Here is a 17,843-nt window from a genome sequence, read left to right as displayed (position 1 = left end):
CAAAGCTGCAAGACCACGGCGTTACCTTCATGTGACAATAATAATGCTGATGTGTCTTATACCGACTATAGAATTAGTGGTTGAAGTCAATCAAATAATAAAAAATACATTCTCCATAACCACAGAAACACATTTACTTAAAGGTGGGGTAGGTAAATTTGAGAAACCGGCTCGAGATCGCTAGAATTTGAAAATACACAACCGGAGAAAATCTGCCACTTCCTTACAGAGCCCCTCCTCCAACACACACGTGACCAATGAGGGCACGAGATAAGTTTGTGCACAGATGGAAGGCTGACAGGCAGGTAGGCCATCCAGTTATTTTAGCCGGGCCGGCTAAAATGATTGGTCGTGCTTTTTACAGTATTACGGCTTCCACAGATGACATTTTTGTATGGATTTTTTGTCAAAGCACTTAAGATATTCATTGCTATCGGGATGTTAAGAGCATTCCATGGAATATAACAAAAAGTGTATCTCGAGCCGGTTTCTCACGTTCATCACGTTCTCAATTCAGCTGCTAGTAAATCTGATGTAAGTCAAGGATTTTCTGAACTGCAAGAATATACGACAGCATCAACAAGAGGTGACAACTGCTCCTTTTTTCCAAGGTTTCGTGATACTACTGGCAATTTCTGTTCAACACACTGTTATCTGGGTCTGATTTCTTTTTTAAACAGGCTATAGTCAAACTCTACAAAGTTGCACTGCCCCACAAAACACCAAATGCATAACAAATACATGTATTTGATTAGTAAAACAACTCATTGAAATGCAGCATTTTGATTATTCGCAACACAAAGAGAGAGAATGTCTAAAAAATGGGTCATAGAAATGATCACAAGGAACAAAAGCTTTGCTCACTCCTACTGGGTCACAGGAAGTCTTTTACCAGCTCAATTAAAAGGCAGGGGGACATTTATACACTTGTAAAACAGGAATGAGAGCTCATCTGTTTCATATACTGAGTAGTTACAAGAGCAGGTCAGTCAGAATGCACTACGATGTGTCCTCATTTGTGGCAATGGTTGGATACTTCAAAGAAACAGAGAAATCAAACATTTTTTTCAGTGTCTTTTAGTTACCTGCATTATCTTCAAATTCCTCGTACGTGTAAACCTACCTGGTAATAAACCTGTTTCTGATTATGATTATTCATGGTTTTGCATACATATTCAAAAAACTCACAAAAACTCACCTCTTCAATCTGGCTTTTAATGTGTGATTGTTTTTGTATTATTTGACTTTAACTTTAACTATATATATTTATTTGTTGTTCTTTTCTTTTCACTATATCTGTAAAGCGTCTTTGAGCACCTGTAAAAGCGCTAACAAAATAAATCTATTATTATTATTATTATTATATTCCGCGTTTTATATTGAAAAAACACTCCATTTTGTGGGATTGATTTCAACTCTATAACAACCTACCTGGTAACTAACACATTTCAGTGGTATGTGATATGTTAGAGGGAAGAGAGGGACACATAGAGAGAGAAGAGTGGAGAGAGAAGGGGATGAGACTAAAGACATGGTGATTAATAGAAAAAGAGAGAGGAGGAGAGCCGTGAAGAGGGAACTCTGCCCAAGGCTGCTCTCAGGAGATTACACACGTAGAAGAAGTAAAAGGTTGATTGTGCATCTCTCCCGCTCTACCTCATCATATCCCCTTTGTCTTCATCGCAGCCCGGGGACACACACCAGGACACCTGCAATGTTTGCTAGATGTCTACAAGTCAGCTCTCTGTAATGTTCAGTATGTATGCCTTCTCATGTGGTCTCAACTTCAGCACAGTATGAAGGCTTTACCCTCCTCCTTCAAAACCAGTCAGCAGAGAAAGTGACTCACCTCACACATGTGAAAATGCTTATTCTATGTGTTTCAATGTATGATTACTCCCTGTCTTCTTTCTCCTTTCTTACCTCTTGATTGAGCAGGGCGGTGGCCAGTTTCTGGACTTCAGGAGTCAGCAGTTGGGTCCCTCTGATGACTTTGCTCAGTGCAGCCAGGGATTGGTGGATGCTCTGTGACCACACTTACAGTTTAGTTTACATACTGTGCCAATATTTAGAGCAGTGATACCTGGGGCTTGATTTGACATTGTTCCATTTAATTGCTGTTAACTACAGTAGTTCATTATGACAGGCCCTTTGATTGACTGATTGGGCTTCTTTCTCTCATCTGATTACCTAGCTCTCTTAAAAGACATTCTAAGATGTTAAAGAGAGTATTCAGTATATATGCACCTGTGGTTTATATAACAAGTTAAATACAGACTGCTGCTAAGACACTGGAGAAGATGAATTACATTTGTCTCACTGTTTATGATTCGCACTTATCTCATGCATCTTTATGAAGCTAACGAACCATAACTCTTATCATTCTAACATACACATCTCTTTAATATTTTAGGTACAAGCCAAATGTTATTTGATAAGAGCGTTGAGTCAAATTCAGTAAACAACACACTATGAGAACTTTTCTTTTTCCTTTTTAGGCAATGTAATGCAGGGGTAGCAATCTTTTCTGAGATAACGTTAGCACAGTTTATCGGACCCACCTGGACCAGGCGGATGGCGTTGAACTGCTCCAGAGTGATGAATGACAGGACCGGGGACCCCTGGCCTTCTGTGGGTGGGGCCACCTTCTGGTGGATCAGAGAAGAACCCTGAAAGAAAGTAGGAACATAAAAAGACATATCAGTTTATTGACAGGATAGAAAGATAGCTAGAGTCCTTTAAAGATGTTATTTCCAAGACTGAAAGGGACAGGTTTGTATAATGGAAGGAGAAAGAGATGTTTTATTCCACAGACAAAGCATTACAAATAATTACACAATCCTCAGTCTAATTAACTGAGAGCTATAGATATTTTTCCCTTGGCTATAGACGCTTGAAAGATTGTTGAATAATATTGATCAATTGTCCTAGAATTGCTTTATGTCCCTCTTACGGCTGGAACACTGATAAACTTCAGGCTACCTAAATTGGTCGCTTCACAGGAGCACAAACATGATGTTATTCACATGTAGAGTAAGGCGTTTATTGCATTTTGTAACTGCCGCTGTGCATCAGCATGCTATCATTTTTCTTTTAAATGAGTTCCTCCATTACCACTGTATATCTTCCCTGTGGATTTCCTTAGCTCAACACACATAAACTAAATTAATTCGTTCTTAATTCTTCCACAGGAATAACAAGAAGTACCAAAATGGGGAATTGTCTTTCTCTCTCTCTGCAGTGCCAACCAGGGGGAACATTTGTTTACAGAAGTGAACACAAAGATTTACTGTAAGTACACCCAGTGTTCCTGTTTGTTGTTGTGTACGTAAAGAACATATTAAATAAACAATAGGCACAGACAATGATCATTTGTTGTATTCTGTTGCAGATATGACATTCTGCGCATCCAATTGTATTTTCCTCGCATCAACTCAGATCGAAGCTGAGGAGGAAAGAGAGGGAGAGAAAGATGGTAGGACTGTTTGATGGAGGAATGAACATGTTGAGAGAGAGAGATAGACGAGAGATAAATGAGACGAAGAAGCTGGCAGGGTGGGATTCAGCTCTGCTATTGTCTCTATTCAAAAATGCAACTTAACAGCCAAATAACCAGTCTGCTGTCTCATGCTTCTAACATTGTCCCAGACTAGATAAACAATACACAAAATAAATACATTCATGTTTTCACCCGTACAAAATCCTGCACAGACAGTTTAAGACACCAAAATGCACATGGCCATACAAACTCATACAAAAGCATGCAAGGGCACAGTTATAGAGACGCACACAAGGTTGAACATTTAACACACACACACACACACACACACACACACACACACACACACACACACACACACACACACACACACACACACACACACACACACACACACACACACACACACACACACACACACACACACACACACACACACACACACACACACACACACACACACACACACACACACACACACACACACACACACGCTATACAGGAGAACACACCCGCTGATGGTCAAACGTAGAGTGTTAGCTTTCGACAATGGGCTGTTAATTGAAAGCAGTCAGAGGCAGATTGTGATCTACAGTATGGGGAGCTAGCTGGTGATACAATGGCAACAATTAACACAGTCAATCATTTTTTCTTCTCAGTGGGTACAAAACAACTCTGCTGCAGTGGACTGAAAGAGAGACAGAGAAGGAGGAGAGAGAAGGAGAGAGAAAGAGAGAGGTTGAGGGTGCCAATGAGAAAAAACCCTGATGGAAAGTGTGTGTGATTTACAGCATGAGAGAGAATAAAAGACAGGCAGAACGAGAGAGAGCGGGAATATGGAGGCTAAATTATTTAATGTAGAGGTGGATGTCCTTTTGATTTGAAAAGGTGCCAATCTCCAAGCAACTGCACACAGCAGTGCAGCCTGACGAGGCAAGCCAGTGGCTATCACACACACTCCTCAATTAGACTCTGCTAATTTCCAATTAGCTTTCACAGCTTTTAATTTAGACTAGCTGCTGCTGCATGGGCAGTGCGGGCAATGCAAGAATATGTTTTTGCATACCAATAAAGACTAGCATAGAACTGTAAAAGCCTGAGAAGAACTAAATACCAAGCAGGTACTATCAGTTCAATGAAAAAATTGTATAAGATACAGTATGATGTAATTTACCAATTTTAGAGTTTGAGGTTTTGACATTGAAATTAAATTAGTCATTTCAGAGAGGTAGGGTACATCGTATGAACCTCAGGCATGTTAACCAGTGGGGAAAGAAGTACTGAGATATTTTACTGGCAGTTAAAGTAAAGGAATAAAACATGTGAGGAAGATAAACTGAAAATACGGAAACTGACCTGGTTGAGTTTCTTCCACAAGTGAAGGATGGGCGACAGTCCATTGGACCAGAGCTCCCTGTCGAACTTTGACCCTGTGGCTACAGAGCGGCTCAGGACACGCAACTGGGAAATCACCTGTGGGTCAATCAAATATAAACACAACAGTTATTCAATATAGCAAAGGTGCTGTATAAGGGACAATGAGGTACTTGTTTCAAATTACAAATTAGTCATTTGAGGATTGTATTTGTTTATGATACAGGGTCTGTTGTAAAATGTTGGCCAAAAACAAATGTTTATGAAGCATGCATAAAGGTAGAAATAGAGATGTGATAAATGGTTTAAAAGAAGCTCAAAATGTATACAAATGTGTCTTCTGTGAAAAATTTGAATTTAATAACAAGAAATATATACTTTTTCTAACTTTACCCGAAATAAATGATCATAGAAAAGGAATCTACTATTAGTTTTTAAGATAAAGTAATAACATGTCACTGACACCTTGTGGCTACACTCTCCAGTGACAGTTAACACTGTTGCATATCTTTGAATACCGCAGGTGAATAAGGCCTAACCCCAAACTCATCCCTTAACTGCTCCTTACACACCTAATCAAGTATGCTTAGCTTCACTTCAGGCTTAGAGTCTTGGATAGTGCCTTTACTCAGTGTGTGTGTTTGTGCAGATGTGTGAATTTCTATATGTGTGTGTTGTGAGCAAGGCAAAGTGTCTGATAAATGGCTTTCATTTGGTCCAGGAGAACTCCTTACTAACACCTGCCTTATCTTCTCTGCTCAGGAGGGAGAAGTGTGTGTATGTGAATGTGTACGAGCATACATGTGTTTGTATGGAAGGGAGAGCCAGGGGGTGGGGGGCAAAAAACTAGATAGCTAATCTAGAACTTCACCATGACAGCATTAAAAAAGTGTGCAGCTGAGGATGGAGATTTGAAATATGTTGAGTTTTAAATATACAGGGATTTCTCTGAACCATGACTACAAAACAGCAACTGCATTCTAGACAATGTCAATGTGAAAAGTAGTACCACTAAAATAACACTCAGTGCAGTCCACTCAAAGCTTTTACTTTTGTTCAATGTCATCCAGGATTGTGATTCAGGGTTTAGAGTTGGGACAATTTCTCATGGTCTTAGTCAAGATGGTGTTCAATTAAAACAAACATCTAATGGGCTCTGAAAACATAAGCAAGGATGCTATTATACCCATATACCAAATGGGGCTTTCAAAGAACAATAGTCCATTCAGGGACAGCTCATTTATAAGTAAGCTGTAAAATACTGTTTTACACCTTATTTTAATCTAATCTAATTTGCATGCTACCCTGATGATACATTTTCACTTGCTAGTTAATACTTATACTCATTTGCATTCAACACAAAAATACATTATGCACGTATACATCATGCATTGTGTCTGTAGACCCTGATGACCCGCGTTGGGTCATTCCCACTGAGCCTATGCATTTATTTGAAATGGCGTCCACCAACACAACTCTGTTCAGTGTGTGTGTGTGCATGTGTGTGTGGTTAAGTGCCCAACCCACAGACAGTGACAATAGTCTTAAGGGAGAGGAGAGGGCACAAAGAGAGGTAAAGAGAGAAAAGGAGAGAGAGCATGAACGTGACAGTGACAAATGACAGGAGGGAGGGGGAGACAATCACAAGTAGGGGAGAGAGGTGGATAAAGACACAGTCGAACACACACACACACACGCACGCACGCACGCACGCACGCACGCACGCACGCACGCACGCACGCACGCACGCACGCACGCACGCACGCACGCACGCACACACACACACACACACACACACACACACACACACACACACACACACACACACACACACACACACACACACACACACACACACACACACACACACACACACACACACACACACACACACACACACACACACACACACACACACACACACACACACACACACACACACACACACACACACACACACACACACACACACACACACACTTTGGCCTCGTGGGATTTGGTGGCTACATTGGTGGCTACATTGGTGGTTCCGGTGATCAGCAGACCACAGTGACAGTTTGAATAAAGTTAAATGCATTACCACCCACAGGAGGACTGTATACACAAGCTGTCTCCATCTCAATTTATAATGAAAGCATATACTGTACAATATGTGTGTGTGTGTGTTTTTTTGCTACCATTTCTCAATCGTGCAAGAAACAAATCAAAAGAGAGCAGTCCAGTCATGCACTGTGCAATCTAGATCTACATCCTGTCTTTGTCATCTCTCAAATCTCCATCTGTCGGTTTTGATAAACACACACACACTCGCATACACATGACAGTAAAATAATCCATTTGTTATACGTTTCAGCGTATTGCGTTAAGTTACATCAGAGTCTGCAGTGACCATCAGCCATCCACACACACACCCACACCCACACCCACACCCACACACACACACACACACACACACACACACACACACACACACACACACACACACACACACACACACACACACACACACACACACACACACAATGATAATTCATGACAACATGAGCTTCAATATTGCAGACCATCTGCAAACACACATGCGCTCATACGCTGCAAACAGACCAATAGACGAAAAAAGAACCCTAAGCAGATTCACAACATAAGGGGTCCCTCTCTTTTCTCGTGCATGACCGCGGTTCTTGGTTTCAGGATCAGACTAACAGAGATTGATTTTAGATTTTATAGTGATACTGTAGAAATATCAGTTAAAATATGTGAAGCAAATCCAAGGTCGAGAAACGTTGCCTTCACCTTTAAACTCGCATGTCTAACCTTTACAGTAGATGGGTAATTCTCTGTATTGACCACCTTTACACTTTTTGAAGACTGTTGAACAATTCACTATTTATTTGATGTTCCATTATTGCTGCAGTGTGGAGTTTTAAAAATCGGATTACACCACAAACGCAATGACCACACAATGACAACATAACCTTGACACAAACAATGAAAGCAGACGTGATATTATATGTGATGGATTACCCATGTCTCTGCAAGTGAATTTTATTTCATAGTGAAATAAATGGAAACGGATGAATGCTTGGTAAAAGGCTTCAACCTTAAATTGAAGTCTTGACCCTAAAATAAACTGCCTGTTTGCCTCCACGACGGAGGTGGTTCCCCGCAGCATGACTCGAATTGTGGGTTTGTTTGAAGGGTAAACGCACACAAACCTTATGCACTGTAACCCACACACTCAAACACACACACAAACTTAGAATTTAGACTGATGAAACTGAAATAACTGCATTGTTATACAACGTAACAGCACAGGGTTCGTCTACAATCTGGTTGAGTAATCAACTCTGTAATTTGAACAGTAATTGAGAGATAAATTGCCTTCCTGTACAAAGAGTGCAGTGAAGGAGAAAAACTTTTTACAGGAGCTACCGACTCACAGAGTAGAGATTTAAGAAAGAACAAAAGTGTAAGAATGTCTGTTTGTGTAGTGGCATGTAGATAAATAAATGTGTTTCTATGAGCATGAACAGTGTAAAATGTGCGCTAGTGTATTTCTGCAATGTGAAATCGCCTGTAAGTTTGTATAAGCATATGGGGAAATGTCTGTGTGTGTGCCAGTTGATTTATTTCTCTGCATAATTGAAGAAAATATGAAGGTTGTTTGGTGGTGTGTGTGTGTTTGTGGGAAAAGCAGGTGGCTGTGGCTGTGTGTCTGTATGAATGTTTGTGTGTGTGTGTGTGTGTGTGTTAGTGCACCTGGGAGCTGATGATTCTCTGGGAGGATCTCTCTATGTTAGCAGGCAGACCAAAGAATGCAGGTCTGTCGTCTTCTGGGAGATTCTCTATTACGCTGCGGTAGTCCTGGGAATAAACAAAGATTAATCTTCTACAGGTCACACAGAGATGCACTTACATGCCCTCTTTTTTGTTTTATTACAGATCAAAGACACCAGATAATACGTCAGCATCTACTACTGTAGCAACATGCGCTTTTAAGTTGAAACAAGTTGAACTCGTAGCACACTAAGATTATTAACAGTTAGATTTCTGTGTTGGAGTTTAGGATAACTTTTTTTTTTTTAGTCAATTTATTGAACATGTCAGAAACAAAACATACAACAATAATAATAATATATATATATTTTTTTTTTCACTCATAATAATAATTATAACAAAGTACAAAAAATAATAATACAAAATAAAAAAAATAAAAAATAAATAATAATAATTCTAGTAGTCTCTGTCATCTTCATCAACTCATGCTATACTGTCTTGCATAAAGTGAATTGTTTTTATGGTTTGATCTAATAATGTCAGTATGGCACACAAAGTACTTTAAATACTTAAAATGAACTCTGACTTACTAGTGACTGTCACATTGATTTTAAAATATAGATTTCCACATTGACTTACCAAATGGTCTCTTAATGGATCTACTTTCAAAGACATCTAATTAATAGTTTAGGGTATAGATGTCCACTTTTAATTGTGTTTTTCTTTTACGTATACTTAGCATCTAGCATCAATATAATGGAAAGGTAACATAAAGCAATGGAATAACAAATCCAAGTGAGTGAACATGAGGCTACGTTATAAACTAACTTAAAATGAAGCAAACACAACATCAACTAATACACATTCAATACAAAACTACCTATTGGAAATCTAGTAAGCGAAAAGATAAGGTGCATTTATTTATTATAATTTTATTTTTAATGTGTTTGCTTCCCTGAGTGCTTAATGTAGAAAAACAATATATATACAATATGCTTGTTTTTTCTCTGTAGCTGTAATAAATGTCTTGTAGCTGTACTATATAATCCTGCATCTATTCTTGCCAACCACATTGTGTCACTGTGTCATCCTCAAAACCTACCAAAACTGAGCAAGAGTTCGGGAGGCTGATCTGAGGTGGAAAGAAGCGAGTTCCTCCTCTGCTCTTTCTCTGACCGGCTGAGAGGGAGGACGAAAAGAGGCGTGCAGAGAAGAACTGCTCCAGGTAGGAGCGTAAGATGCGGAGGTCAGATGGGTTGTCGATCCGTCCTCCATATATGGCGCTCTCCAACAGGCCATGGACAAACTCCCACTGGAAAGGTTTGCCACCTTAGAAATACAACGACACACAGACACAAAGAGAGCTATAACCCTGTGTAATAAGGGTACACAGAACAAAAGAACACTTAGGCTGTGCTAAAATACACACACACACACACACACACACACACACACACACACACACACACACACACACACACACACACACACACACACACACACACACACACACACACACACACACACACACACACACACACACACACACACACACACACCACACACACACCACACACACACACACACACACACACACACACACACACACACACACACACACACACACACACACACACACACACACACACACAAGGAGATACAATGAAGGGCTCGCATATAAACACAACATTAAAATGCAAATGCTGCATTGTCCAGGTCATGCTTTATCTGGGGGAGTTTGAATTAAACAGGTAATTGATCAAAGAACCCACAGGTTCCAGTTCTCATTACCATAGGTGCTGCAGAGCAAATCAACATAGCAGAGCTCTCCACTGCATTGTAATGTGTGTTAGAAGCCCCCCTACCATCAAAAAGCCTGTCGATGATCTCAAAGCCAGCACGGAGGTCCGACATAGAAAACTCATAGAACTTAGTCCAACCCTGGAAAAAGGCACAAAGGAGGGAAAATAAGCTTTTCAATGTATGGTACTGACTGTAGGGTCACAATACATCAAGTACTACTGGGTTATTTGAAGTCAAGATAACACGACAGCCCTATGTTTCTACACCAGATATCATGTCCAAGTCTGAGAAATGAAAGACACATCTATTGATAATCATTAGAGACTGGGTAGTAGGTCAATATCTTTTCTGAACAAATGTTGTTGTGGGTCTATCAACCATCTGTATGAGCTATACTTGAGACTCTTGAAACATCCTGAATACCTCCACAAGATTGTTAAACATTTTACACAATAACACTCAAAAAACCTGGCACAACCCCAAATATAAACTGCCTTAACAGCCAGTAGCTGTTGAGTTATGGTTAGTAATGTTTAACACTATTCACTTTTTTAGAGTTTTCCAGTCTGGCCACAAGAAAACGTCTTTTACATTTAAGAGGGACAATCACCAAAGCTTTTGCACATACAAAAACATGCTACCCGGTGACTTGGATCACAGATTGAAGACATAATAACTGAGGCTTCAGGGATGAAAAAAACAACAAGCCTGATGCAATCAGACACGTAAGTATGCACAAAATAACACACCCACAGTGTGAAACATTGACCATTACACAAACCATACAGAAGTGTGAGGGTGTTCAGTTTGTAAGTGTGTGTTTGTTGCTCTTCACTGCTATTCAATCAGCAGTTGTAATCTACTGGCTGATGGTGTAGGTGGAGGAAAACTATGTAGGCAAGTTCAGTAATTCTTTGAATGATTAAGTGTGAGTTGTTTGTTCAGTCATTTTGTGCTCGAGTGTGTATTCACAGACAGTGGAGAATGGTTTTATATTTGATAAATGTACTTACATATGTATAAGTGAGAATGTGCTCGTGCATGTATGCATATGTTTTTACCGTTGGCTGCTTATGCAATGAATGACTCAATATACATTATGTGTCCTATAAGGTAACAGTGCAAGTGTGTGGCATGTGAACATTGATTGTGTGTGTATATGTTTCCGATTGCTTGAGATAGTGAGTGCTACCGTGATTCACTAGAAAGTATAAACACACACACACACACACACACTTCTGTCTGCTGCAACACACACATGTTCACACAATTTACCATTTCAGTTGGAAAAGTACATAATTGGGTTTCAGGGCTGAACACAATCTCACACATGTCTCTGTCTTTCTGTTTTCATCTCTCTCTTTTTCACTTTCCTCCCTTTGCCTCTCAACATCTTTTTCCCCTGTCTTTTTAAATGAAGTGGTGCCTGCACACGCTAGTAAAAACGGTGAAAAAAGGGATACAAAAAAAAAGGGGTAAATGAGAAAAGGATGGAGGACAAGCAGATGAAGCAAGGAGGGAGTAACTGGTGGTGGTGGAGTGGACGAAAGGAGCTGTGACGGTTTGAATAATGAGGCGATCATGTTCTTGGAAGAGAAACAGCATTACCATCTCAAATGAAAACACTTACCAGGGATTCAGTGATTGAGAAAGTAAAAATGGAAGAGAGAAGGTAACAGTAGGCAGGGAGGGAGGCCAGTAAGAAGAGGCTTGAAGGGGAACAAGTAGGCAAAGTAAAGTGAGATCATTTGAGGGAAGAGAAATGGAAAGACAGAAACAAAGTCAAATCTTATAGGGCAATCAATTGTTGCTTTTTCCCCAAACAACTCCACAAGGGAAATGGCGAGAATTGGGAGCAACAGCCTGGGGCAATGGGAGAAACAGAGAGAGAAGAAACACGTGCAATGTTTCTTGTTTCATTACATGTCTTGTTTCAGTGTGCAAATGTTACACTAATCTAATTAGAATAACATGTTCTCTGCCACAGATCTCCCTGGTGTTAACGATTATCTGATCTATGTTGATTGTGTGTTGGAGAAGAGACCAAAAGAGATGCCTTTGTGCTTTAACTGAAGACATGTTGTGTCAATCGATTAGACAGACCACTTTAAGGCAACACTACAGTGCACACAAATGAGTCCCAGTGCATCCGGCCACTCATCCACATGCTCCCAAAGTAAGTAAGTAAAAAGATGACACAAAAAACTGCAGCAAGTATCAAGAAATGACAGGAGCAACCACATCCGTTTCTGCTTGCGTTGAAATGTCTTTGCATCTTTATATTTGATTAGCCTGGACTCAATCTCGTTAATCACAAGCAAACCAGCTTATTAAACAAATCAGACTCTAGAAGCTTTAATTAGTGGACTTAAGGCTTTATTGTGTTCCTTCCTAACCTTCATAAAATATTGTGCATAGTAATAGCAGGCTAATGCTCAACACAAACAACTTTGTTTTCAAAGTGTTTAGAGCTTTTCTGGACAGCTACAGTCCAAGGCCGGGAGAACATCCTGCTGTCATTGAGAGGCGAGCTGATAATCGCTTCAATATAGGGATAACACACAGTCTGACTTTCCTGAAAGGCATTCATAGTGTTACACTCTGATGTACACATGAACAGGGACAGAAATGTCCAATAATTGTCCTATTAACTTAAAATGCTTCTATAAAAACTTGATACAGAAAATGATACAATTCATTTTGTAATCAAATTTGATTATTTGCAAGACCTGTCTTCTTTTGAAGCAAGGTTCCCAATAGTGCAATAACTCATTGTTCAGCGTCATTTCCCTCAATGTTTTTTTATTTGCTATTAATTTTGTGCTGATTCATCTATGCCTCAGGTTTCAGAAAATAAATAAACTAGTTTTCTCTGTAGGGATGCAAATGATATCATTCTTTATACCCACAAGATACAGGATTTCGTTTTTTTTACATCTCAATTATAGAATAATAAGCAAATATGAGTTTTGGTTCCTCGACATTGCAGCTATCTCTCTTGTTATGTAGTGGTGAATTATAATCGAAATCCCTTAAGTTCAAATAAGAAATACTGTTATATACTGTAACAGCATCACAGGAACTCATTTTTGTTTGAAATCCTTGTGTATGACATCTTAGTATTTCCCAAGCTTTTATATCATGACAGCGCAAACACTTTGATCAATAGGCAATGTTCAGTCTGAGTTGACCAGGCAAGAAAGGAAAAGTTATCCTTTTTTTTTAACAATTTCTTTGGGTGTCAATGCGTTTACGATAAGGCAATGGAATGTATCGAATTTCAACTACAATTACGATTATGAATACAAGATAAACGTGATTAAACCTTTATTGTGGCACATAACCTTACAGTATGATACTTTTATTATGTCTTTATTGCTGTATTATCTCCAGACATGTCTCTTAAATAATCAGGATCTAAATATTGAACAAAATAATTGTGATTATAATTTTTGCAATAATCAAACAGCCTTAGTTGACCATGACTTTTTATGTCAATCTGTATAGTTTTGGGTACTTTTCATTAACTGGATACAAAATAAAAATAAATTCATTTGTATAGATGTGTGGTGTATATATTTGTGCTGTAAATATGAACTGCATTTCCTGTTCCTGTAATAACCAGTGTGCACACAAAGTCTTTTGCGGTTTGTGTGGGTGTGGGCAACTCTTTAGGTTTTAAAAGGTAAATTGTCTGCATTTATATTGCTTCTTCAGCCTACTATAACCTAAAGAACATATCTAGGATTAAAAGACTAATGTCACAGCAGGATTTGGAAAGACTTGTCCATGCTTTTATCTTCAGTAGACTGGACTACTGCAATGGTGTCTTTACAGGTCTCACTAAAAAATCTATTAGAAAGCTGCAACTGATTCAGAACGCTGCTGCTCGAGTCCTCACTAACACTAAGAAAGTGGATCACATCACTCCTGTTCTGAAGTCCTTACACTGGCTTCCTGTGTGTCAGATAATTGATTTCAAAATATTGCTGCTGGTTTATAAAGCTTTGAATGGTTTAGGCCCAAAATACATGTCTGACCTGCTGCTAAATTATGAACCATCCAGAACTCTCAGGTCTTCAGGGACTGGTCAGCTTTCTGTCCCCAGAGTCAGAACTAAACATGGTAAAGCAGCGTTCAGTTATTATGCTCCAAATATCTGGAACAAACTCCCAGAAACCTGCAGGTCCGCTGCAACTCTTACTACTTTTAAATCCAGGCTGAAGACTTTTCTTTTTGCCGCTGCTTTTAATTGAACTATTCACATCTTAAACTGGACTGTAACTTTTATCCATGTATTTTTTCTTTTAATGTTTATTTTATTATCTTTTCTTTTTAATGACTGATTTTAAATGCCATTTTCTTAATGTCTTCCATTTTTGTAAAGCACTCTGAATTGCCTTGTGTTGAAAGGTGCTATATAAATAAACTTGCCTTGCCTTGCCTTCTTTGTAGCTTACCTGAAAAAGCGCTCTACAATTTACTTCTCACAAACCCATTCATACAGCAATGATGGTGGAGCTTCCTTGCAAGGCGCTGGCCTGTCCAACAGTTTATTCAAGTAAAAACTTGTGATTTCAAAGGAAATTAAGACACATTATTATGCAGTAAGCATCAATTTAGGTTGTCAGATGTGACAGCAGCTAATGCTGGTAGAATTCATAAAAAGCTTTAATCGAATGGCAGGAAGATTCAAGAAAAGGGGCTGATTATGAAGTTCTGCCATACTTTTGCTCTTATAAATGACATTATAATTCTACAGATCTTTGAGTTTACTGTCCTAAGATTAAATTGTAGGACTTTGACTACAACATGAACTTTTCAGAATATTTGTAACTGTAACTTTAAGTATCATTTGAATATCAGTCATACAAAAATCCCTCCATAGATCAAATGTATAATTATTATTATTATGGCCACTTGAGTGTATGTTAGGGTGTTTGTTTATTTTACCTGTGGTATGTAGTTGCGTCTCTCTTGGCAGACAGCATGGAACCAAGCCAGACAGAACAGAGACTGAGCTCTGGCCAGGATGCCTCCTGCACACAAACAGTCATCAGCCTATCACATCCGAAATAACTACAATAGGCAATCATAATCAGTGTCAGTGTTTGATGGACTTTCATGGCAGAAATCTTTAATTATTTATCAAACACAAAACAACAGAGAGGACAGAGGATAATCAAGCATTCTGCTGTGGACTTGTTCTGAAGGCTGTGCTGGAGCCCCATATGCTGCTGTTCAATTTCTGTCCCAGAATGTGCAAACATGCAGGGATTCATCTGTTCACAGGATGAATTAGCATAAAAATATGCAATGTAAATAAAACAAACAAAAGTGAACTATTTCTTTACTTGGAATAACTACATAGCACACATTCTTAGAGCATAGGGCCAAATCATTAGCTGAAACTAGTTGTTTCATTCCTTAAAACACAAAGCAGAGGCATGTGTACACATTTATATAATAGCATTACTCAAAAGGTTGCCTTTGAATAACAGGACATTTGAAACAACTGACTTTAGAGAATTATTTAGGGGCAGAAGAGAAGAGCCAACCTTTACTGATCTGCTCCGGAGTCCAGGACTCATATGTTCTCAGCAGATTTTTCTTCAACCCGGGAGGAGCCTGGAAATGGCAAAAGAAAGGGAGGAACATAGACGGGCAGGAAAGGAACCAGGTCAACAAGGGTAGAGGAAGGAAGGGGAAGAAGAAAAGGGTTTTATTATGATGGAATATCCCACAACTTTCAGATGTTTTATGCAAGAACAGATTCCAAGATCCAAACATAAACCTTCCATAGCACAGAAGCATGGCAAGGCAAAGGGTGACACTGAACATGTGTGACAGGCTTATATGCTGCATGATAAAAGGATGATGGAAAGTCTGTGCACCACAAAAAAGGCACTGCTGGGATTTGAACCGGGGATCTTCTGTTTACTAGGAGCTTTAAGACAAGATTGTCCATCCAGCAAACGGGAGGGGATACGACCTGGACCAAGAAGCTATAACAGATCAAGATTCAGATTTTTCAGTGTGTCAGTGACATTTTTATATATTTTAATTACATGTGAGCTTGTATTATTGTGAATAATTGGTAGTGTGTTATACTGACATGCCTAAAGGCTATGATTCTCAAATTATTCATCAAATATGTGCGACTGGCAAGACCAAAACGAAGATGTAAATGCAATTCAACGTGTCAGGTGATAATTCCAGCTCAAACTTACTTTGTAGGACCAGGAAACATTTGACATTTGCAACTACCTTTTGTTAAAGCAATTTGTAGCCCGTTTGTGTCTCTGTTCATTAAAACAGGAGTCTAAGAATACATTGAAAACATATTGTTACTTCAGTGTTGGATACCCAGCAGCCTTTGCCACCCACAGTGTCTTCCTGTGTTATACTGTACTTTAGTTAGTATATTCTCTACAGTTCATGAGTCAGCCCATACTGTATCTCTGAACAGTTCACTGTACATGTGGTTCCTCCGGCAACATGATGCTCTTTTTAGAATAGAAACAATGAGCATACATTGACATCAGATCACACATTAACAGCTTTGCTGAACATTTGGCTCATCCATCTGTTGGCTCTGATAACACACACAGCCTAATGTATGTGCACTGCATTTCACAAGAACAACTATTACAACAAAAACATGAGATATGTTGCCAACGTCAGCAGATTACGCGTTTTTGCAAGATGCTTACTTTTTTAAGTTTTACATCGTGTCAGTTGGAATTTTACTCTCTCTGCTAAACTGCAGCATACATGCATCCCTGATACAGATCATGCTTTTATTCACCCATACTATAAGTAAACTCTGCTTTTAGACACTTAAACAAAACAAACAATTAAATAACCCTTTTCTTCCATTAAAATGTTCTCATGGAGTTTGTTCTTTCAGGATCTTTGCATCTTCACTGCCAATTCAAACTTTCAATATCTGCTCTTTGAGATGCTGGTTTAGTCTGTAAGCCAAGACTAATCTGCAAAGTGGAATTGAGTAAGGTATTTAGGTTTTTGATGGAGAAGTTGTAGTCACTGTGTTAGAACAGTTTTCACTTTGTTTATATCAGCTCTGTACAATCCAGATACAATGACACTGACACACTAAAAACATCCATATTATCAGTTTATGTACAGTGTATCGTTGGTTTAGAAAAAAATACACTTTCTTGTCCTACAGTTGGGAAATGATAAATGACAGTGACTTTGGGAATGTGTTCAGGATTTGTGTCAGAATTTTTAAAAAATGTCAATAAGTATGCCCATGAAAGAGTGAGATGAGAGAAAAAAGGAAAATCAGACAGATAGAGAGGAGGGAGGGAGGGGTTGGGGCGTTTGTGCAGCATGCTTGGCTGCCGAAGCAGCTAACCCCTTGAGCATG

General features: G+C 39.1%; 1 protein-coding gene across 4 annotated transcripts in view; it reads right to left on the bottom strand.

Moving 5' to 3' along the window:
- Positions 1 to 17,843, bottom strand: part of LOC117470345 (cytoplasmic dynein 2 heavy chain 1) — a 112,430-nt gene that overhangs the window by 8,772 nt on the left and 85,815 nt on the right. For all 4 annotated transcript variants that reach the window (XM_034115089.1, XM_034115092.1, XM_034115091.1 and 1 more), the window contains 8 exons: positions 16,009 to 16,078; positions 15,404 to 15,489; positions 10,513 to 10,588; positions 9,750 to 9,976; positions 8,630 to 8,734; positions 4,856 to 4,972; positions 2,562 to 2,669; positions 1,924 to 2,025 (listed from right to left, as the gene is read on the bottom strand). In XM_034115089.1, coding sequence (XP_033970980.1) covers positions 1,924 to 2,025; positions 2,562 to 2,669; positions 4,856 to 4,972; positions 8,630 to 8,734; positions 9,750 to 9,976; positions 10,513 to 10,588; positions 15,404 to 15,489; positions 16,009 to 16,078 — 891 coding nt within the window. The remainder of the gene's footprint in view (positions 1 to 1,923; positions 2,026 to 2,561; positions 2,670 to 4,855; positions 4,973 to 8,629; positions 8,735 to 9,749; positions 9,977 to 10,512; positions 10,589 to 15,403; positions 15,490 to 16,008; positions 16,079 to 17,843) is intronic.

This window comes from Trematomus bernacchii, unplaced genomic scaffold (genome assembly GCF_902827165.1).
Source record: "Trematomus bernacchii unplaced genomic scaffold, fTreBer1.1, whole genome shotgun sequence".
NCBI classification, from domain to species: domain Eukaryota; kingdom Metazoa; phylum Chordata; class Actinopteri; order Perciformes; family Nototheniidae; genus Trematomus; species Trematomus bernacchii.
Note: the sequence above shows the minus strand (reverse complement) of the source record. Positions and strands in the feature narration are given on the sequence as shown.